Source organism: Trichechus manatus, unplaced genomic scaffold (assembly GCF_000243295.1).
Source record: "Trichechus manatus latirostris isolate Lorelei unplaced genomic scaffold, TriManLat1.0 scaffold00054, whole genome shotgun sequence".
Taxonomy (NCBI): Eukaryota; Metazoa; Chordata; class Mammalia; order Sirenia; family Trichechidae; genus Trichechus; species Trichechus manatus.
Genome location: NW_004443990.1, coordinates 479,081 through 503,962, shown reverse-complemented (window position 1 = coordinate 503,962; position 24,882 = coordinate 479,081). Strand labels below are relative to the sequence as shown.

The following is a 24,882-nucleotide window of genomic DNA, read 5'->3' as shown; positions in this document are numbered from 1 at the left end:
TATGGCAACAATATGGATAACCTAGATGAAATAGACAAATTCTTAGAAGCACACAACCTACTCACACTGACTCAAGAGGAAACAAAGTCTCAACAGACCTATAACAGGTGAAGAGATCGAATCAGTGATCAAAAACCTCCCAAGGAAAAAAAGTCCTGGACCAGATGGCTTTACTGGGGAATTCTACCAAACATTTAGAGAAGAACTGACACCAACACTGTTTAAACTCTTCCAACAGATAGAGAAGGAAAGAATACTCTACCTAATTGATTCTACGAAGCAAACGTAACCCTGATAACAAAACCAGACAAAGACATCACAAGAAAAGAAAACTACATGCCAATATCCCTTATGAATATAGATACAAAAAATCCTCAACAAAATACTAACGAACAAAATCCAACAACATATTAAAAGAGTCAAAGAGTCATATACCATGCCCAAGTGGATTTACTCAGGAATGCAGGAACGATTCAACATTAGAAAATCAATCAACATAAAACACAATATCAATAGAACAAAGGAAAAGAACCACATGATCATCTCTATCAATGCAGAAAAAGCATTTGATAAAATCCAACACCTTTCTTGGTGAAAATCCTAAAGAAGACTGAACTAGAAGGGAAATTCCTCCATATGATTCAGGGCTTATATGAAAAGCCAACAGCCAACATTATATTTAATGGAGAAAGACTGAGAGCTTTCCCTTTGAAACTTGGAAAAAAACAAGGGTGCCGCTCTCACCACTTCTATTCAATATTGTATTAGAAGTCCTAGCCAGAGCAATAAGACAAGAAAAATAAATAAAAGACATACAGATTGGAAAAGAAGTAAAATTATCTCTGTTCATGGATGACACGATACTATATATAGAAAATTCCAGAGAGTCCACGAGAAAACTTCTAGAGCTAATAGAAGAATTTAGCAAAGTTTCAGGGTACAAGGTCAACAAACAAAAATCTGTTAGGTTTCTAGACGCCAGCAAAGAGAAAGAGAAATTAGGGAAATAATTCCATTTACAATAGCATCTAAGAGAATAAAATACCTAGGAATAAATCTAACCAGGGACGTGAAGTACACATACGTTGAAAACTATAAAACACTGCTGAAAGAGATTAAAGAAGACTTAAATAAATGGAAAGATGTTTCATGTTCATGGACTGGAAGACTTAATATTGTTAAGATGTCAATACTACCCAAAGCAATCTATAGATTCAACGCAATCCCAATCAAAGTTCGAACAGCCTTCTTTACAGAAACAGAAAAACCAATCCTCAGCTTTATATGGAATGGCAAGAGGCCCCAAATAGCTAAAGCAATGTTAAAAGAGAAGAACAAAGTAGGAGGACTCACATTTCCTGATTTTAAAACACACTATACAGATACAATAAGGACCCACAGTGGCACAGTGGTTAAGCACTTGGCTGCTAACTAAAAGGTGGGTGGTTCGAACCCACCAGCCGCTCTGCAGGATGAAGATGTGGCAGTCTGCTTCCATGAAGATTTGCAGGCTTGGAAACCCCACAGGGCAGTTCTACTCTGTCCTATAGGGTTGCTATGAGTCAGAATTGACTTGACGGCAATGGGTTAGGTTGGGTTACACTGCAACAGTAATCAAAACATCCTAGTACTGGTATAATAATAGACACATAGACAAATGGAATAAAATTGAGAGTCCAGAAATAAACCCACACATCTATGGTCAACTGATTTTTGATAAGGGTGCTAAGTCCATTCAACGGGAAAACAAGAGTCTCTTCAATAAACGGTGCTGGGGAAACTGGATTTCCACATGCATAGAAATGAAACAGGATTCATGCTCACACTATACACAAAAATTCAAAATGGATTAAGGACCTAAACGTGCAAATTAAAACCATAAAATTCTTAGCAGAAAAAGCAAGGGCAATGTTGTCAGGCCTAGCTTTTAACAATGGATTATCTAACATAAAAAAAGCACAAACAACGAAAGCAAAATGAATAAATAAGACCTCATAAAAATTAAAAACTTCTGTTCATCAAAAGACTTTATCAAAAAAGTAAAAACACAAGCTACCAACTGGGAGAATATCTTCAAAAATCATGCATCTGACAAGAATCTACTAAGCGCAATATGTATAAAACTTTGACAACTTAACAACAAAAAGACAAATAATCCAATCATAAAATGGACAAAGGATTTGAATAGACATTTCACCAGAGGACATTCAAATGGCCGCCAAACACATGAAAAGATGCTCAGCGTCATTAGCCATCAGAGAAATGCAAATCAAAACCACAATGAGATACCATTTTACCCCCACTAGGATGGCTAAGATTAAAAAAAAAAAAAAAACTCAAAATAACAAATGCTGGCAAGGATGTGGCGATATTGAAGCCCTTGCCCATTGCTGATGAGGACGTAAAATAGTACAGCCGTTGCAGAAAAGTGTAGCAGTTCCTCAAAAAACTATAAGTAGAACTACCATATGACCCAGCAATTCAACTCCTAGGTATATACCCAAAAGACTTAAAAGCAGAGACTCAGAGACTTGTACACCAATGTTCACTGCAGTACTACTCACAATAGAGAAAAGGTGGAAACAACTTAAATGCCCATCAACAGATGAATGGATAAACAAAATATGGTACACACATACAATGGAATACTACTCAGCCAGTAGGAGAAATGAAGTCTTGATACAGGTTATGATATGGATGGAGTCGGAAGACATTATGCTTAGTGAAATAAGCCAATCACAGAAGAACAACTATTGTATGACCTCACTTATATAAAAAGACAAGAAAAGGCAAATGTATAGAGAACAAAGTTTATTAATGGTTACCGATGATGGGAGGGAGGGGAAAAATGGGGGTTAACAGTAATAGAAATATCACACTGATTAAGGGTAGGGTTACACAGCCTATTACTGTAATTGCTGTCAATAAACTGTACACCTGTAAAAAGCTGAATGGGCAAATTCAACTTGTACGTGATAGGTATATTGACAACAATGACAAAAAAAAAAAGAGTAGCGGCTGAGGTTGCTTATGTATAATCAAAAACCACTAACGTTCACTGGTGGTTATCAGGCATAGGTAGAAAGGGGCTGGATATCACACTCTGGATAGTAGACACTTGTTATTTTTGGAGATGGGAAATATAACACCAAATGTGGGTGAAGTGTGTACAGCCTGACTAAGGTAAATGATGTCACTAAGAAATACGCAAAAAAAAAAAAGGATATTTTTGGTAAATGCTAGGACATATACAACAGTGCAACACCAATTAAATAGGAGTGTGGACACATGTATGCATACAAGTTTATAGGTATGTGTATACAGGCAGGCATATATAGATTTATCTATATGCTGAGGTATATATATATATATATATATACATGTAAGTGTACGTATCCATATATATTCATATATACGATAAAGCACATAGGGGTTACAAACACAGGTACTTATTAAACACCTTGAAGGACTGGTTTACAGGGTCTGAAAGCTTAGGATCACTGTTTTGTGGGACAACTCGGTCAACTGGCACATCATAGTTTCATAAACATGTTCTACAATATAGTTAGGTGAGTAGCATCTCGGGTCTTAAAAGCTTCTGAAACTAGTTCATAGGACTAACAGTCTACACAAACATGACCTCATCTACCCTGAAACCAGAAGAACTAGATGGTGCCTGGCTACCTTTACCACCTGTTCTGATCAGGAACACAACACGTGGATCTTGATAGAATGGGAGCCAAATGTGGAACAGAACTCAAATTCTTAAAAAGTTCATACTTACTGGACCGGTTGAGACTGGAGAACTCCCCAAGACTACTGCCCTAAGATGCTCTTTAAACCTTGAACCTAAACTATTCCATGAGGTCATCTTTTAGCTAAATAACAGACTGGCTCATAAAATAAACAATATCACTCGTGAGTACTATGCTCCTTTAAAAAATCACCTATATTAGACCAAAGCATCAACAATTACTCTAAAGCAAAGGTGAGAAGGAAAGGGAGCAGGGAAATTAGATTATTGGAAACAGAACAATCAGAACAGGAATAATGAGAAAGTTGACACACTGTGTAAAATGTAATCGATGTCACAGAACAAATTGTGAAGAAATTGTTAAATGAGAACCTAATTTGTCGTGCAAACTTTCACCAAAAACACAATAAAATTTTATTTTTAAAAAAATGGCAAAATGTTAAAAATAGATGAATCTAGGTCAAGTATAGAGTGGTATTTATTATAACATTCTTTTCAACTTTTTGTAGGTGTAAAATTTTTCAAAATAAAAACTTGGGAAAAATATTTATCTCCCATGCACTCTTTCTCAGGATGCTACTGAAGAATATTTTCCACAAAATGAGGGAATAAACCAATAATAAGGAAGACTTGGGAAATAACTTTTCCGCAGCAAAAGAAAAGTAAAGATGATGCCAGGATGATGGTGAAGAGAAAGCCCAAGATGATTGTTATGTACCAGATGCAGAAAGCAAGCAATCTAGACTGGAGCAGTCCGGAAAGTCTGAGAGAAATTTCACAGAAGATAAAAATTAATGGATTATCTGTTCCTTCTCAATGTCCTGAGAGATTCAGAAACTTGGTAAAGAGTGAGACTGAATGAACGTTAAGTACACAGAAAACTAGGCAAGCAGAAATCAAGACTATGATTAATTCTAGGGAAACAGTTATATAGGATAGAAAAGTAATCATGGGATACTACACAACTAAATTCTATTATAGCATTTACACATTCTTAATAATATAAAGACTGAACACTGATATAACCAAAGTTACAATATAATTCATCTGAGTCATTAACGTGGGGACTAGGAAAGGTAAAGGTGAATTGTGAGGGTAAAGAGAGAAAAGAAAGCCAAATCCTCATCTTCTATAGTAATACATCAATAGGTAATGCCTAATAAGGAAAAATCAAGAAGTAGCAAGGCAAGTATGTTTTTCATAGATAAGCAGGTATATAACAAATGTATCAGCTAAAAGAAATGAAAGTGGGAAGGGGATAATGAGGGGAAGGCCTAAGGACTGCTATTTTTTTGCAAACAATTTTGTGGAACTGCATCATTTTTTAAATTATGTGCATGTACAACTTTGATGAAAATAAATACATGAAAAGGTCTTCCCTACAATGTTAAATGAAGAAACCAAAGGTGTATAAAGTATGCACCATTTGTATAAAAAGTGGGTGGGGGAAGAATATATATGAGCATTTGCTTGAGTATGCATAAAATATATGGAAATTATTTTAAAATAAATAACATTAAATTTAAATTAAAATATCTGATAATTATTATTAAGAATTTTAAGAAATTAATAACACTGGTTGCCTCTGATGACACAAAGTTAGGAAAAAGAATGTCACTGTATATACCCTTTTATACTACTTGAACATTGAACTACGTGAATGTATTATCTAGGTTTTACGTACTTAGAGGGTAGTGATGGCTCCAGTGGTAGAATTCTTGCCTTTCATACCGGAGACCAGGGTTTGATTCTCAGTCAATGCATCTCATGTGCAGCCACCACCTGTCCATCAACAGAGGTTCACGTGTTGCTATGATGGTGAACAGGTTTCAGCAAAGCTTCTAGACTAAGACAGACTAGGATGAAAGGCCTGGTGATCTACTTCTAACAAGCTTTAAAACCCTATGGATCACAACAGTCCAATCTGCAACCAATTGTGGGACATTGCAGGACCTGACAGTGTTTCCGTTCCATTGTATATGGGGTTCCGATGAGTCGGGAGCTAATCCAGCAGCAGCTAACAACCACCACCTACTTTAAATTTTAAAATTTCATTTATTTTTAAGTAAGTTCAAAAAAAAGCTTTCCCAATTAATTCCATGCCACTACGGTCCAGTAGCCCATTTAGCTAGACAACTTTCATGAGCATTTAGCTAGACAACTTGCATGCCACTCACTTACTTAATATGTGTTACTGTGTAACTGACTCTGAGTTATCGCCTCAATAAGGCTTGGAAAAATCATTATCTCTTCCAATTGTTTTAGATTCACCACCTCCAACACCTTACAACGCTGAACAAACACTAGGCTTTTGCAGGCTGAGTGTTTCATCAGAATTCAAATGATTATTTGAGTTACAAAACCAGGTGGCATGAATCAAGAACAGGGTGTGTATTTCAAATATTAGCCTCTGGAAACACTTAGAGGACTCCAGGTAAAAAGCCATTCTGTAAATTCAAAAACCTCTAGGATTATGAATCAATTCATGCTCATAATTTTATTTCACTGAGCAGTATTTAGAGAAAGCCAAACCCATGATGCAGATGGGTCAGTGACCTTTCAGAGAATATCAAGGATAAAAATAATTCCTTTCTTGAAGAAATATTGCTTGACGTTTACCCCCACGTCCTCTGGATGTGTTAAGGCACTAAAGTTTACATTACCTGGCACAAATTTAGAGCTGGAGAAATTTACAAGTTAAAGCAGAAATTCCTAATCCTTTTGGAGCTACAACAACCTGTGCAGTCCTAGGGAGATAGTTTTAAGTTGAAAATAATAAAGAACTCTCAAATAGAGTATTTGCCCCATGATGCACTTGGTTGGATTGTGAGCTGCCTATAGCTGGAAGTTTTCAGTGTGAGTGTCAGATAAAATGGAGCTCTGGTGGTGCAGTGGTTAAACAGCTTGGCTGCTAACCAAAAGGTCGGCAGTTCAAATCCACCAGCCACTCCTTGGAAACCCTATGGAGCGTTTCTACTCTGTCCTATAGTGTCGCTATGAATTGGAATCGACTCGATGGCAACAGGTTTGGTTTTATAACATATTCATATTAAAGAGAAAACTGGAGTAGAAAATCCCTAAGGTACTTTCCAATACTGTAAGTTTTATTAAATTTTTGGATTTTATGAGATGGAATCAAAGGGAAATTGAACAGCTTGCCTTGTTGGGCCAGGAATACCACTAAATGTTGAAGCACAAACAACGCAGGTATCCATCCTTTTGGTGCTAATCTGTTGCTATCACTCCTAAGAAACTTAAAAACTAATCAAGCTCCTATCAACCTACTATCCTCCCAACTCAGAGCATGGGTAAATACCTGCACATACATGTGTGCAAACCTATGACTAAGGACAGATTTGAAAGCTGTCTAAAAAAACAGAGGGTAATTTTTAGGAACTTCATTAGTGAGTATACTTTTTATTTCTGTTGTAGGGAATAATCACGCATTCAAAAACAAGATCTTATACTCATGAAAAAATTCTCCAAAACTGACTGAAACTGTTTTTCAAACTTAATTCTAGGAGTTCATTTGGAATTTTCAAACTTGGTGTTAACATTCAAAAGATGGAAATCATTTATACAAGATACTTTTCTAAAGTATCTAGGATGACCACTTTTTAACTAGTACTGCCATGCAATTTCAATTCCTGATGTCAGGGGATAGTAAAGATTATTGTAGTTCCTCATATAAAGGCAGATGAGTATGACAGGCTGAAAGAGTGGAATGAGCTTAAGTCTCAAATAATATCACTGGATAGCGGAACCAACTGGGGTCACCAAACTTTAAGTAAGGCCCATAATAACCCTTTTTGTTGAAGCCACTTTTCACTTGCCTCCTTAAACATTAGGAGATTTAATGGTAGTCTGAATAAATAACAAACTGGTAAGAGAACTGGATCACTAGAGTACACATATTAAGATTGGCTGGCTAAACTATGTCCTATCAATCAGATTCATATTCTTTGGGTAAGTACATTTGTCTTGAGTTTCCCATTTATTTAAAACCACTTTCAAACAGTCCACTAAATTCAAGTAAAGTTGTGACACTCAATTAAAAGTCTTGTAAAATTAAAGAACCAAACAAAAAAACTAAGCAGTAATCTGTTGAAATGAAAGATCAATGATTTCCTTTAAAAATATTAGTCACTTCAATAGCTGAAGTAATTTTTTTCAGCCATTAGTCTTTAGTGTTCATTCACTTCTTTGTAATCTTATTGTTTTATGGGCTTAGAAAGATTGTTTATGCATAGCTCTTATCATTATTAATCTTTAAGAACATATTAGATAATACAACTTATTTCCTGAATTTTAAAGATACTCCTCTCCCAACTGAAATTCTCATTTCCAGTGTATTATTCCAACAATTTTAATTTATTTCTTTCTTCAACCAAGGCTATTATACTGGGATACTACTTATCCAGAAAAAAAAAAGTAAAAAGAAAGAAAGATACTTGCCCCAGACCTGTTAAACCAGTCTGTGTGACAGGCAAAAAAAAAAAGATTGTTCTAGTCACTAACTGAAAAGGAAATAGAGTGTTACATAGTGATCTACACTTGGGTCTGTTCACAGCACTTGAGAGAGGGCAACATCAGATGACAGAGTTCTCTCTGGGGCTGACTTTACAATGAACTTTAAGTTCATTAAGTGAAATGCCACCCATTTCCCAACCTTTCTTCCCACTTTAAAAACAATTAGATCTTACGTTTGATGTATTTCTAGTCTGCATTGGTAAATCAAAAATGAACAAACAAAACACACACACACATAAAATTTTGCAACACAAATAAACACAGCCAGCTTCATAAATTAATACTTTGTCTATGATATCTTTCATCTGTCACTTTACAATGTTTGTTAATTAACTCCTGTGTTCACAACAATCCTCCAGTTATGCATTAAATAATATTTAGAAACGAGGAAACTGAAGCAAGAGAAGTGGAAAGAAGCTCAAGATCTACCTGGATACTGCTAACAGCTGTTCTGCTCTATTAGACCACAATGCTTTCCAGAAAAGTACCTGTCAAATAGGCAGCATAGAAATCCTTCTCATCACAGATTTCCAAGACATTCCCAACAAGAAGCAAGAAACAAATCATAGTATTCTTACCGCCCCTCCCCCCTCCACGAGAGGAAATCATGTAACCAAAGAAAGCATGCTTCTCAATCTGCTTTACAGGACTGAGGAAAAAAAAAATCAATGAATGAAACCAGAGAGAGACTCAAGGGAGAACTTCTGAGACTGAAGAGAGAGGTTATAAGGTTTATTCTGCACATTGGGAAATTCCTGAAACACTGCTTAGTTACAAAAGTTATCAGAAGTCCTAGGTTCTTTTGATTTAGTTCTTAAACCCCCAAAACCAAACTGTCTGAAATTAAACTATTTCCCCTAAGTAGTCTCATTCTTCTGAGTGTCTATAAATCCCACAAAGTCTACATGAGGTTCCTGATTTGTACCGCTGATTCCAAGTGTCCACTAGTGTCCACCTGCCCTGCTCCAAATCCAAAAATAATGTTGGCCTTGACCCTGGCAGGACCTTCACGCATATTCTCCTCTGAAATCATTAGCCTCACATCACCTTTCTAAGTCCTATCTCCAACAGCTTCCGTTGAGCAGTATGGCAAACGAGCAGGAGACAGAGTAATAACAGGCACAAACATTTACTACGTCCCTCACAGAAAACATAAAATCCTGCGAGTAGGGACAACCCACCTTCCCAAAATACAAAGACACAGCAAGAGCTGAACCCCACCACACCTTACTCCGCACGAAAAAGGAAGAACAGACTTTCTATGCAACTAGATCCAACCCTCAACATCTCCCTCTCACGTGGGTCTTCTCCCTTTTTCCCGAGCCCAGGATCAGAGCGGAGAGAGAGGACTGGAAGGAATCACACCACGCCGGCACTTAGGGGTGGGTGGATGGCGAGCTCCAGGCACACACCCTAGCCCCTTTCTAGGGGCCCTGTGCTATACACCTCCCAGTTCCGGGGTCTGAGAACCCCACCGAGATCTCATGCGCCTACGTGTCTCCCAATCTGAGGCCTCAAGGCCCCAGAAATGCGGGAAGGACAAGGCTGCCTAGTGCAGGGTCTGGAGGGGATGGAGCCCGGGCCGCGTGCAAGCGGACGCTGGGAGGTGGCCCACTGCCTGCTTGCCGCCGCCCCTCCCCGGCACTAGCTTCTCCAGGTCCCCGATCGCTGGCTCTGGGGCGGCCCTTAACCTCACCTCAGGGTGGCGGCGTCCGCAATCCGGCGGTCTGGGAGACCCTGCGCGGAGGCGGTACTGGGCGGGAGGAGACGCCGGCAGCTCCGGCGATGGCTGACAAGCGCGGAGCACCAGGCCGGCCAGGCACACGGGAAAGGGGCGGGGCTTCACGGGAGGCAGCCCCGCCCCTACCTCCCACCTCAGCCCCCGAGCCCCATGAGGTGATTACGTCCGGGGTTACTTCAGGCCGTTCACCTCGGACCCCGCTTGGGGATGAGGCTTGGACCAGCCTGCGGGAGGGGAAGGGGGCGAGACGCGGGGCGGAGGGCAGGGCGGCAGCCAATGGGAGGGCGGCGCGGGGCGGGGCCACGTGAGGCGATGCCGATGGTCCGAGAGCGGCTCTACCATTCCCAGCTGAGCGGCGAGAGGGCGGGCGGGTCTCTGGCGGTTGCCGGGCCCTCGGGCCTCGCCAAACCTTCTACCGGGTAGACTCTTCCTCCCCCGAGAAAGGGGCGTGGGGAAGGGGCCCCACGTGCATGCCCATCGGGGTAAAGGCGCCTGGGCCCCAGAAAGTGAGGGGCCAGAGTCAGCCGTAGCTAGGGGAAGGGAACTCGGAACCAACACGGACTGAGTAGGGTAGACGGTGTGCGGACCTTGTACGGATCTTATCGTGTTTAATCCCAAATAACCTGAAGAGGCGTCCATGAATTGCCCAGGATTACACAGGCTGCTTTCCAAGTCAGTGCAGTCTAACCCCTATTCTGGAACTCCATATCTAGCCGCCTTGACTTGGTTCTCAGCCCCAAAGCAGCCCACCCTAAAGAGGTCTGAGGTACTGGATCCTGGAGCCTTAGAAAAGAGAGCTCACTGAGATGGGCAGTGTTCCAAAGGACAACAGTCTTCTGCCTGCCTCAAGAAGGGAAAATAGGTGACAGCAGTTTGTGATTTCTCTGATTGGCGAATGCCTCCCATCCTCCAGGGTGGTTTACACCAAGCCTTTGAGATGGGTCAACCAATTTCTCTAGTTTTGCCACTTACTTCATAGCAATGCTTTCTTGGTGGTTGTTTGTTAAAAATTAATTAATTAATAGTAACTAGGGGATGGAAGGAGTCCGAACACATAATACAGTCATTGGGCAGGAAGACAAAGAAAATTGGAGGTGGGCCTTTTGCATGTCAGAAGGAGTGAGTTCTAACCCCTTCCAAGAAATTATGGAACACCCAGAGTACTTTCCTGGTCCTTACACAAGCAAGTGATACAGGCCAGAAGTGCAGAGGATAACAAGAAGTTAGGAAGAAGTTCTATGCCAGAGGGCACAAAGTGAATAAAATAGAAATACACATCCCAGGTCAGAAGTTCTTGGGTGGAAGCTGAGGCAAGAACAAAGAAGGTGCTGGTCTACAAGGAACAGTACGTATTCATCTAGGAAACCTCATAGCACCACTAAGTCGTGGCTTCTCCAAGAGTTTATCAACCCACTTTTAAAAGTTTTTGTGTGCTGTGCAGTTGATTCTGACTCATAGTGGCCATATAGGACAGAGGAAAACTGCCCCATAGGGTTTCCAATGCTGTAATCTTTATGGAAACAGAATGTCACATCTTTCTCCAGGGGAGCGGCTGGTCTGAGTCCTTAACCATTGTACCACCAGGGCTCCTTTTTTAATAACAGGGATTAGAAGCAAATTGGGAAAGGAGATACGGACTTTACAGAGCAGTGACCCATATTTCACAATGACTGCCCTCCTGGGATGCAGCTGTCAGCTAAACACAGGAAAATTCAGAACTTAAAAAGAAAGATACTTGAGCAACACTTCCTGGTTTAACAAGATGTTTGACTTGACTGAATAAAAATACGGCCTGGGAAGCGGGACACCTTGCCTCTCCCTAATAGTGCTATCTGAAGCTGGCATGAAGGAAATAACTTTAGATAGAACTAAAAACCTTGAAGTTGCCTCTTCTATTTTTCGTCTACCTCTCCTAGCTCCTAATAATAGGAACTCTTTCCCCAGAATTCTTTCTTAACAATGTTGCTGTTTATTAGCCTAAGGAGCACTGCAAAACCAAGGGTTTACCTTCAATAACTGTCCCTATATGAAACTTTAAGGAGCCCTAGTGGCTCAATGGTTAAGCGCTTGTCTGCTAACTGAAAGGCTGATGGTTGGAATCCACCAGCAGCTCTGAAGCAGAAAAGACCTGACAATCTGCTGCTGTAGAGATTACAGCCTAGGAAGCCATATGGGACAGTTCTACTCTGTCCTATAGGGTCACTATGAGTTGGAATCAACAATATGAAACCTTAATAAGACCTTGCATGTCCTGGTTTTGACCTCACTGATTATTTGAAGAAATTGAGCTCTCTAAATAACTAGCCAAGGAAAGACATAATGAAAGCGCTACAGTGAAAGAAGGATGAGTTATGATGCACCAAGACCACTTATGTAGCATCTAATAATCTAATTGTTACCATCACCAAATGTTAGGACAACTGGGCAGAGAATGGGCAAGGAGCTGTGTCTTTAAGACAGTACGCCTGGAATTTCAACAACCTCTAAGTGTTGTCTGGTGCATGCCACAACCTGCCCATCTCTACTGTAGGCTCTTTAGAGCTGTTTCATGAGTTCTTGCCATGCAAGCCATTATGTCTATAAGAGGCAGGGGAGGAGAGCCAAAGGGCGGGAAGAATTTACAAGATTAAAATTGGAAGAGAAGGGGGTGAGTGGTACATTTCTAGAAGCTAACTGTTGTTGTTATTGGGTGCCATGGAGTCATTTCCAACTCATAGCAACCCCATGTGACAGAGAAGAAGTGTCCCATAAGGTTTTCTTGGCTGTAATCTTTACGGAAGCAGATTGCCAGGTCTTTCTCCCGTGGAGCCACTGGGTAGGTATGAACTGCCAACCTTTCAGTTAGCAGCTGAGCACTTAACCATTGCACCACCAGGGCTCCTTGAAGCTAAAACCAGAGGTCCCAAATATCAAATGCTTCCTGGTTTTTCAAGATGGTTGCATAAAAGCATCAGGGATTTGTCCTGAGCATCCCAGCTACCTTACATCAAAGATGGTCTCACCTTTCTGTGGAGAAAGTCAGAAAAGTCTAAGAGGGGTCCTGTCTTTAAGGTGATTACAATCTAGTTGGGAAAATAAAACTAACACTAGAACAGTGTCTACTTCTAGCTCCTTAGATTACAGCAATGTGAATTTGTAAGAGCCATAGATAGGAAGAGGATAAATTCTCATAAAAATGATAAATTATCATTTAAAAAAAAAAAAAAACCAGAAATACATAAACAATATGCATGTCACTGTCCAGGTAGCTCCATTTAGCACTTTATTATCAACTCTAGTTTAGAGCAGTGTCTCTCAAAAAGTATGTCCTACTGACCACCTAAATTGCAATCACTGGGGTGTTCATTAAAAATGTACATTCCCACATCCACAGCAGATTTTCTTTTTTAAACAATCAACCCTGGTAATGATTCTTCCTGAATCATTTCCACTATTATTCCCCTCTTTGCTGCCAGTGTTTCTGTTGAACAGCAATGCCTCCTACAGCTGCACTTCCAGGACAGGAAAGTTTATCAGATAAGGCTTGAGTGGAATCAAGAGAGGAAAGAAAGTGCCTTAATATAAAAAAGAACCATAAAGAGCCACTTGTCCTGGTGTCTATCTGACCATAAGTGGCAAGGTCAGTGATAAACCTTTAAGACAGAGGACAGAGGAAATACTGGATATTACTTCCCAGAGGTCCCTAATATATATAACATACATTCTCATCTGGCTTCTAGCACTTAAACCATGCTTATTCTTACTCCTCTATACCTTTGCTTATGCTGGCCGACTCACTGTTCTTCCCTCTTAATTTTCTGACCTCTTTCTTCCCAGAATTCTTGTAGCAATATGGTCACCACTGCATGGTTTAGCATTTAATTATGCTATAATTTTTTTATGTGCATGGTGGGTTTAGCTCTACAGCTAAATTTTAATAATCTTGAAAGCAGAGAGCATTTCTTATATTCTGATACCCACCTCTATAGCTCTTAGAGTATGACTAGGTACATTAGTATGTGCTTCACTGAAATAAAGATTAACTCTACCTGAAAGGCCACTCTGCTCCTGATGTCTTCTTTTCCGTCTTCACACTACCTCTAGGAGGCAAAGCCTCCAGTAGGATACTTAGAGGTTTTGCAGATGGACAGACTTCATCAAGAAAGTAATTGCCCAGAATTGTGGCTTCAGTTATAAGAGGAAAAGAACGCACAAAGGCCTTAACTGAACACTATGTCCCTTTGCTCTGGTCAATTATTCAGGTTTGTCAGAGATAAGAGCATGAGGAAACCTCACACTATAAGGTCAGAAAATGTCCTCAGGGAGGCCACTTTTTAAGTCTGGTCATAATGATGAAAGGCCGGATTACACAATGAAGGAGAGCATACATAGTGCAAACTCACCATGATGTTTTCACATGGACAGCTGGGTTTTCACATGGCATTTCAGCTCTCCCTCCCCCCTTACTAGCCAATCCTGAACACTTCCACACTCCGCATTTTAGGCAGTCACCAAACCCTACCTTCCTTCTCTCTCCATGACACCTCCAATACCTTTTTTTAAAAACTCCTTTTCTAAATTCCACGTACCTTACACCTAAAAATACCTGAAGAAAGTTTAAGGGTCCCTTTTATCTAAAGGCAGAAAAACGGACAAGATGACTCCGTAGGTCTTGCCCAATCCTGGGATTCTGACATTTTATATAATGCAGTTTTACAACTTTTCCATCTCTGACCTCACTCCCCTCATGAAAGTGCTCCTGCCAAGTTTCTTTCCTGCTTCTATCCTTACCTTCTCTTCAGACTTCTCCAGTGTGTCCATTACTCCTATATCTGACTCAGCTTTTTCCTGCTATATTTTTAGGTCTCCACCTATCTACCCCAGGGGTATTGTTATTACATATGAAACAATAAATAATAAAATACAATATTAACAATTTTTGTACAGCCTTCACTTTCAAGGAAAACCAAGCCATTGCTCAACTTCTTTGTATCATATTCCTTCAGTCCCAAAGTTTTCCTATACCATAACTTGGACCAGAAGATTTTACAATCTCCCTGTTTTTTTGTTTTTGTTTTTCAATTATTTTTATTGTACTTTAGATGAAGGTTTACAGAACAAACTAGCTTCTCATTAAACAATCAGTACACATATTGTTTTGTGACATTGGTTACCAACCCCCTGACATGTCAACGTTCTCCCTTCTAGACCTTGGGTTCCCTATTACCAGCTTTCCTGTCCCCTCCTGCCTTCTAGGCCTTTCCCCTGGGCTTGTCTGCACCTTTAGTCTCATTTTGTTTTATGGGGCTGCCTAATCTTTGGCTGAAAGGTTGAATCTCAGGAGTGACTTCATTACTGGGCTAAAAGGGTATCAGGGGCCATACTCTGGGGGTTTCTCCAGTCTCTGTCAGGCCAGTAAGTCTGATCTTTTTTTGTGAGTTAGAATTTTGTTCTACATTTTTCTCCAGCTCTGTCCAGGACCCTGTATTATGATCCCTGTCAGAGCAGTCAGTGGTGGTGGCCAAGCACCATCTACTTGTGCTGGTTTTTGTCTTTTTTTTTCTTTTTAATCTCATCTCTGGTTAAGATACTAGACCAGCAGGCAGAAAGCTATCTCTGCAACACAAGTCTGGTTTGTCAGTGGACCCACTGTGCTCACATGCCTGATTTTATTAATGAAAACAACAACAAATAATTAAGGATAAAGAAAACAAAAAATGAATAAAAAGGAAATGTAGCTCAAATCAATGAATGAAATAGCCATAATCTATTGAATACCATAGTTTGGGGGATGAATATAGGCAAATAGAACTAGGTATTGGTAATGTAAGATGAAGACACCTTATGAGCAGCAGGGACTTTGCCTTCTCTGTGCTCTGTATTTGGAAAGCGCTTGAGCTCTTTAATCAGATAGGCCAGGCTTTAAATCCTGACTCTATCTAATAAGCTCTGTGATCTTGAGCAAATGATTCCCTTTTGGAGCCTGTTTCCTTTTTTATAAAGTCAAGATATAATACCTACTTTGTAGGGTTGTGTTTTGGATTAAGTGCGATAACCAAAATGTAAAGCTTGTAGCACAAAGCTTGGTATATAGGCACACAGAAAATATTACTTCCCCCTTTCTCTCCTATTTTGTACTATTGTTCAGTAAAGAAACAAATACCCTATGGATGATCACTTGATTCAAGCATGATTGTGTTATTAAATCTACCCCATCCCACCCATATCCCAGGGTAACAGCATGGGATCAGGGACCTAGGGATAATCTGAATCCTTTATCCTTACTTGGAGGAAGCAAGTAAACAGGAGAAATGACTGTGGCCTGAGCTTCTGGGAACCATCCAAAGGGTTGGCACTGTGAGGGTACGCCTGGCTCTGCTCAAGCCAATGGTTGTGCCATACTGGAAAGGCTCTTTGGCCTCCTTGGAGAGAAATGGAACAACAGCAACTTTCATCTACTGCAGATGGGAGTGTAAATGGGGACAACCCCTTAGAAAACAATAAAGCTGAACCAAACCCTGCATACCCTGCAACCCAGCTTCTAGTTCTAGGTTTATACCCTGGAAAAGCTCTTTCAAATGTACCCCAGGAGCATTGTTTATTATGGCCCCAAACTGGAAACAGACCAAATGTCTCATAGCAGTAGAACGGTAAATAAATTGTGGTACATTCATAGAATAGAATATTATAAAGCAATGAGAATGAATAACTATTGCTACATGAAACTATTTGGATGAATTTTATAAACATAATTTTGAGCAAAAGAAGACAGACATAAAAGTAACGTATGCTTCCTGTTACATAAAGTTCAAAACCAGGCAAAGCTCCTTCGTGATGTTAGTGTTAGAAGTCTGCATAATAGTTCCTCCTGATGGTGGGCAGTGACTAAGAGAGGACATGAGAGGAACTTCTATATTTACTTCATTTTACTTAAAAATACATAGTCTGTTTCCATTTATGTGAAGTTCAAAAACAGGCAAAACAAAATAAAACTAAAAATGTTGTTTAGTGATAGATATATAGATAATTCACTATTTTAAAAAAGTAAAATAATGATTGCAAAAACCAGGGTAGTGGTTATGCCTGAAAGGAGGGAAAGGAGTGTGATCAGAGGGACGTACATAAAGAGCTTATATGATACTAGCAATGTTCACTTTCTTAATTTGGGTGATGGTTACATGGTTTTCACATTACTGCTATTATTATTATGTTCTATACACTCTTCTGTATGTATGATATATTCTACAATAAAAAAATTAAAATAAACCAAAACAAATGAACGAAAATCATATACACCCTTAAAAGAACGAGTAGCAGAGTGTGGCAACCCTTCGCAGGAGTTAAGATAATAATTTTAGAGCCGGAAGAGGCCTTTGAAGCCATCTTGCCCAATCACCTCATTAAAAAAACCGAAACAAAGGTCCAGGGAAGTTAAGTGACTTGCTCAAAGTCATTCAGTCAATTAGAGAGCCTAATCTAAAACCCAGGGAGGCCTCCTGGCTTCCTGTCAAGTGCTCCTCCCACAGACCCATGCTGATTCATCCCTTCAGTCCTAGTTTCCTGCTTTCTTCCAGAGGTCATATCTCTGATCTATACACATCACAGAACTCGTCTTTGTTGTAACTTTTTCTGGTTTTCCTCTTTTTTTTTCGTTTTGATGTTTTTATTGAGAGGAAAGGAGATCAGGAGAGAGAGCCTTTTCTCCACAGATATCCCAAACACTTGGAAAACCAGTCAAAATATCTAGTGGTAAAGAAATAGTTTTGGGTCTTTTTCTCTGTATCACCCAGCATGGTCTGTTCCAACACGCAGGCTGACTTTTGGGTCTCTTGAGTCACAAAGGAACAGGGAAGGATCTAAGAGTGGTTAAAGGAAAAATCTCTCCACTTAGTCTTTGGCCAAGTACAAAGGTTTCTTTTGGGAAAAGTGAGCTCTTCTGCCACCTTGTGACACAGAATGAGAATAGCAAGCCCTCAGATCCTTCCCTACCCCCTGCACCAAGTGGCAAAGACTGTAATGTATCATCTAGGAACTGATCTATAGCAGATTTCAAATACAGTGACAGGGAAAATGTATCTGATATCATAAGGGAGCAGAAAATGATGTTAAGGTAATAGTAAGCAAAAGCCATGAAACCCAGGAATTCTGCCCTACCCACTGAAGAGAATCAACTACAGGCAACTGTAATAGGGAAAAAAGAGCAAGGTAGGGCTCCTCTGGATCAATAAAGATTTGAGGCATGTATGTCCCCACTAATCACATATGTCCCCATTTTTCTGCTCCTTTTACAGAAAAACTTCTTGAAAAATTATCTACATTCCTTCACTTCAAATTCCCTTTCACCCTACCCCTACTTCCACCAGTCCACTGAAGCTGGTTTTACCAAAACTGTCAAATCCAGCAGATATCCTGCTCTCATTATAACAACCTATCAGCATTTGCCCAACTGACCACCCCTTACTTGAAGTACTCTCCTCTCTTGGCTCCTGTGACATCCACTCTCCTGGTTTTCTTAGTTCAGATGTTACCTCTTCAGAGAAGCCGTTCCTGACCACCCTATTTAAAAGTGGCCTCTGCCAGTACATAATCCTTCATCTTATCACGCTGGTTATTTCTTTATAGCAACTATCACAATATTTAATTATGTATGTATTTGTATATTATTTATTATTAGCCCTTATATACTGTTTTATTTTTCAACTATGTTTATTGTCTGCTTCCCACTGTTCCATGAGGACATGGACTTTGCCTTGCTCACTGACAGAATAGTGCCTTGACATACAGAAAGCCCTCAATAAATACTTGTTGAATGAATTAATGGATGAAAGGCACTATGGCTGAATGTCTAGCACTTCCTCTCCCCTTCCACATTTCAGGCAGCACATTGTCTTTCATTGACATCTCTTCCCTTTCCATTTCCCACCAGGATGTCCCTTGATGCTCAATTTAGCTGGATTTCAACCAGCATTAAAATGCCAGGAAACAGGGTGATACTTAGAATATGATTTGACTCCTATCTCATGTACTGGAAGTCCCTTGAACCAAGTTCACCTGCATCATTATCAATCAGAGTTTCAGCTTCCAGAACCTTCTTACACATAGGCAATCCCATGTAGGCTCCAATGGAGTACATTTACAATGGGCAAAAGATTGCAGAGCCTCTGGACCAAGACAAAGGATCTGAGTAGGCCTTCATGTCTACTTTATGATCCACCTAGCTACACCATCATGAAGTCTATGTAATATTACACTAGATGTATAATCTTTACTAAAAGATAAAATTTTAAGAAAAATCTTTAACAATAGTTATCAGTATAGGAAACCTTCCCAAACTGCAGATTGTACCACTCTTCCTGACCTCTCAGCCCAACAGTCATGTTCACTTCACTATTCAGGAGTGTGAAAATGTGCAAGACTAGATAGGTATGCTTGTGCTAACATGAGTTTACATGTACAGCTGTGAATAAATTCTAGAGATCATCTGGTTGGAACTCTCAATTTACAGAGGAGAAAACTGAAATCCAAAGAGGTCAAGTAATTTCCCCAAGGTGATGTTATTAACAGGGTCTGTACTAGAACCCAATTCTATGGATACCTAGTTCAGTGCTCTCCACTGTAACTCACTGACTCATTCAGTCCTAGTTTCCTGCTATATTCTACAGATCACATCCTTTAATAGGAGTCTCCACATCTCTTTATGTCTTGTATAAATCTATATGCCTCTGTCAGTGAGCACGCATATGAATGTCTACATGTCTCTCAGCAAGTATTTGTAAACCATACTGCTGGATGTTAATGCCCTTTCTGCTGGGGAAATCTCTATGTAATTACAGTTCTGTCGGCACCAGCAATGAAGTGAGGGGAAGACCTTCTGAGTCAATCATTAATAAACAGACTTGGTCCTCTCTCCAATCAGCTCTATTCCTGGGTCTTCAGGAAATGGGGGAAAATAATAAGGGTGGAACCAGACTCTCCCACAGTCAAAACTTGATCCCAGAGCAGTGACAGCAGCTAAAGAGTGGGCTATAAGGAGCTGTGACAGATTTAGCAGACTACTGTCTCTGCAAGGAGTATGTCAAGCTACCATAGACACCATCTTTGTCTTCAGCCTAATTGCATCCTATGATGCCAACAAGAAAGGTAAGTACTTCTCTAGTCTGATAGCCTGGAAAATTCATAGCAAGGCCTTGTAAGATCCATCCAAGACAGTGCCTGGGCTTTCTTCTGCCAGACAGAGATATAGCCAATACCCAGCAGGTGATGCTTTCCAGATGTCATCCCATGTATCCTCTTGCTTCTAAGCAGGACTGCAACTTGTTCAACCCAGAGCAATAGCTGTCTGTTTTATGATGAAAGGTCTTCACAGAATGTGATGCATTCTTCTGTTTTGTTCACGTAATTAACATTAAAATTTCCCTCACTGTTAGATGGCTTTCTTACTGAAGGGTGCTGTTACAGTTTTAGTATTGTCATCACCTAAGACTCTCAAATTCATAATCCCTCATAGGATGTTGTCTTCCCCTTTTTAAGGTGATTCATATATCCAAATTATCAGATGGGGATGCTCTTGGGTGGGGAGAGCTAAGGGAAAGAGTTAGTGGGGCTGGAACGGCACCATTTGCTTCTCATTGATAACTGTTTATAACATTTTTCAAAATGTTTAAAACATTTCATCTCTAAAATTAGCTAATTAAAGTTAAGGCCAAACAGCATAATGTGCAGCAGTAATAAATTTAACAAAAGATGAAAACTCACAACACCCTTGTGAGTCATGTACCAAAAAGCATAAATACGACCAGAGATACCTTGGATTCTACACTTAATAAACTTATACACTCTTAATAGACAAAAGTTGTCTTTAATACCAAAAGGCAGATAGACTATGAAGAAAAAAAGAAATTAAGTAGTGTCTAGGGGAATAGGTTGCTTAGTCTTTTATTAACTTAACTTCACTTAATTCTATTTCACCTTTCTTTCTCCTAAAGGTAAAAGGGTGATACTCACATTTTCTTTATACTAGGCTAACTAATACTTGTGCATATTTGGCTGTACGTTTTAAAGTCTTTTTGGGGAAGTTTCATCTTCCTAATTAGATTGCAAGTTTTATGAGAAATGATTGCATTGTTTTTTATCTCCCCCTCCAGTGCCCAGAATTCTAAAGGATAAGTACCTGGTAAATCCTGACCTTTTTGTTTTCTAGATACCTCAGAACTCAGAGACAGCAGCTGCCAAGTGGAACTGCTGGCTGGGCTCTTCCCAAAGGATGTGAGAAACATCAGGGATACGCCAATGCAAGGTAGGGAATGGGCCCTTCCTGGAAAACTACTTTGCCATTCCAAGGAATTTCACCTTTAAAACTTGCTTTGTCTCCTCACTTCCTAGCCTAGATCTTAAATATCTTATTTTAAAGATATGTATCCCCCTAGGAGGCTTTCTGGAAACCAATTATTAAATTAACTGCTATTGCCTAGGGCATGATTATATAAAACAAACAGATGGGGGTAAAGAAAGAGAAGGAACCAGCACTCAATCTGCATCAAACAAAATAATCTGTGAGCATTTATTTCTCTGTGCTGAATTCACGGCAGTCACTCATTTTCATGGAACTCCATGGCAGGAAGGAGGAAAGCTGGGCTTGTATATTTAATATCAAAAACACATGCTGAGGAAGAAATAAACTAAAAAAAGGAGAAGGTGCAACAGTGGAGTTCAACAGGGTCATAGTGGAAGTAGTTTAGTTGGGCAATATTCAGATTAAGAACCAGCTTCATTTCTCTGTCTGACTTTTCTCCTTCCAGAAGCCCAGGCAGAAGCCAAAAGGGCCACATTCATCCAGAATCGGACTCTGGCTACCCTGCAATGCTCTGGGAACAAAGTGGAAGTCAAGCTTGTGTATTCGGAGAAGAAGCCAAAGGTCAAGTATACGCTGAAGAACTTGAGAGTCACTGCTGCTCCCAACAGAAATGGCTCTGTCTCCCCAAGCTGTCACCTAGCCACTACATGCAAGTTTCAGACTGGATCCCTTCTGACAGGCAAAGGTGAGACTGGAAAAGGAGTTGAAGGTAGGCACTGACTTTTAGTTGACATCCTTGAAGGTTTAGTAGCAGCTAAAGCCACAAGGAAATGGATTCCCCTCCGTCCCCTACTTGGGCAAATCTTATCCTCTCTGAGACTCATTTTTCTAATCTCTAAGGATCCTTCTGGCCCTGACATGCTGTGATTTTCATACGATCTACATTTCTGATGGGTTTCTTTTAACAATAATTATTTGAATTTTTTTTTTAAGATTTTTATTTGTTTTGAAGCATACAATTAAATATTCAAACAGCACAAATTTATGGTGAAAAGTAAGTTTCCCTCCTACTCCTCTCTCCATGCTCCAGTTCTCTATCCCTAAGGCAACCACTATTACAATTTATTGTATTTCTTTCCAGAGATACTCTAAGCATGTATGTTGTTGTTGTTGTGTGCCATCGAGTCAATTCCGACTCATAGTGACCCTACAGGGCAGCGCAGAACTGCCCCATAGGGTTTCCAAGGAGTGGCTGGTAGAGTTGAACTGCCGACCTTTTGGTTAGCAGCCTGAGCTCTTAACTACTACACCAGTGCTCCAAGCATGTATGGATGTATATATTTCAAAAACATAAATGGTACAGGAGGCCTGGTGGCACGGTGGTTAAGCGTTTGACTGCTAACCAAAAACATAAATGGTAGCATGCCATACACACTGTTCTGCACCTTGCTTTTTCCCACTTAACAATGTATCTTATAGATTGTTCCATATCAAGAAGTATAAATTTGACATGTTCTTTTTAACAGTTGTACAGTATTCCATTGGATTGCTGTAGTATAATTTATTTTACCAGTCCCCTACTGATGGATATTTTGGTTGTTTCCAATCTCATAAATACAAACAATACTACAAGCAATGACCTTACACATTCTTCGTGTACTTGCAATATATCAGTAGGATAAATTCCAAGAAGCAGGATTGCTGTGTCAAAGGTATTGATAGATATTGCTAAATTATCCTCCATACAGATTTTTCCATTTTGTCCTCCTACCAACACTGTGTGAGACTGCCTGTTCCCCCACCGCCCCCAGGCAGTGCTCTTGACCTTCTTCACCTTATGTTTCTCTGCTTCTGCCCTCCTTTCCTTCTTCCACCCATTCTTTTTGTCAGGTAGTTTATAATCCATGAAATGGTCTTGGCAGCTCCCCTTTTATATCCAGGCAATCCCCTAGATACTACTGCTGCAGTGCTGGAAAGATAAAATAAAAATTGGCACATTTAGAGAAACTAGGGGTTCACATGCAGAATTACCGAGAAAAAAAAAAAAACTTTAAAAACTACAGTTGATTTAGGGACTACAGGTTGGGAAATAATCTTAGAATGTGGCCTAGGTACAGTAAATTACATATCCTCTTATGACTTGAATTTTGACTCACTTCATTATATTTTCTAAAATTTCACCATAACAATTTGTGTGAAAAATAAACTCTTGAAAACTCACTTAACTTTGTTAGTTAATATTAATGCAAATTAATTCGATCTAATTGCTTTCCTTTTAATACATGGCACCCCCTTAAGTCAATGATGGCTATGATAGGAAGTAGTGGACTTAAGTCAATATGGAGTCTGGACAACTCTATGGGGTGGATCTTCCCTGATATAGGGCTAGGCATTGTGGAACTCAGGGCAAATAAAGACAACAGCACTCAGAAATTTGGGACAAGGAAAACTGGAGGTTGAATGTAGGGGGGAGAGATGTCAAAGATCAATTTGATCTAATTTGAAATTTTGCCCTTGTTCTAGATTAGAATCCAGAGAAGGAAGATAATCCCTTCATCCTTCCTTTATGACATGGTGATTGGTTCCCAGATCAAATGGCTGTTTGTGGGTTAGTTTGGGGACCTAATCATCATTCACCATACATTTCTATGGAATAACGATGAATTCCAAACCACCACTTTATGAATGGACTTTCTGAAACATAACCTCAATTATAAGTTAAAAACTGCCTATTCTAAATTTGGAGCCCTGGTGGCGCAGTAGTTAAGAGATTAGCTGCTAACCAAAAGGTTGGCAGTTAGAATCTACCAGCTGCTCCTTGGAAACCCTATGGGGCAGTTCTACTCTGTCCTATAGGGTCACTATGAGTTGGAATCAGCTGGACAGCAATGGTTTTTTTTTTTTTTTTTTTTAATTCTAAATTTAAACCTGCATTGAGTACCAGGTTGTAACAGACTCCAAATAGGGTTGAAATAAAAATTAGGTAAATGGTCACACTTACAAGGTTATAGAAGAGATGCCCTCTGAAGTTACCACACTATGGATGTGATTGATTAGTCTGCATAGGAAGATGTCCCGGAAACAGTCAGAAGACAGTTCATCAAAATGTTCTCAGAGTATAATAGGAATTTTAAACTGTAAGGATGAATAACTTTTGACAAGTTACTTAATTTCTCCAATGCTCAATTTCTGTAGTTACAGATGAGGGATTTGACTAAACCAAAAACCCACTGCCATCAAGTCAATTCTAACTCATAGCAACCCCACATGGTTTCCAAGGCTGTAAATCAATACGGGAGCAAACTGCCACATCTTTCTCCCACGGAGCCGCTGGTGGTTTCAAACCATCGACCTTTCAGTTAGCAGTCGATTGCTTTAACCACTGTGGACTCCTTGGGATTTGACCGTTGTTGTTGTTGTTAGCTGCCATCGAGTCGGTTCCGACTCATAGTGACACTATGTACAACAGAATGAAACACTGCCCGGTCCTGCACCAACCTCACAGTCGTTAAGCTTGAGCCCACGGTTGCAGCCACTGTGTCAATCCATCTCGTTAAGGGTCTTCCTCTTTTTTGCTGACCCTCT

At 39.9% G+C, this 24,882-nt stretch overlaps 2 protein-coding genes across 5 annotated transcripts in view; one reads left to right on the top strand and one right to left on the bottom strand.

Annotated features, from left to right (window-relative positions):
- Nucleotides 1–24,882, bottom strand: part of ACACA (acetyl-CoA carboxylase alpha) — a 302,953-nt gene that overhangs the window by 240,040 nt on the left and 38,031 nt on the right. For 2 of the 4 annotated variants that reach the window (XM_023732667.1, XM_023732668.1), the window contains exon 1: nt 9,981–10,184. The exons of the other annotated variants lie outside the window; for them this stretch is intronic. The gene's annotated coding sequence lies outside the window, so the exon portion shown is untranslated. Of the gene's footprint in view, nt 1–9,980; nt 10,185–24,882 lie in introns of those variants that run through there. 4 annotated transcript variants of the gene reach the window in all.
- Nucleotides 10,338–24,882, top strand: part of CUNH17orf78 (chromosome unknown C17orf78 homolog) — a 21,545-nt gene continuing 7,000 nt past the window's right edge. The window contains 4 exon segments of the mRNA XM_023732652.1: nt 10,338–10,444; nt 20,002–20,144; nt 21,205–21,300; nt 21,803–22,042. Of these exon segments, the coding sequence (XP_023588420.1) occupies nt 10,338–10,444; nt 20,002–20,144; nt 21,205–21,300; nt 21,803–22,042 (586 nt within the window).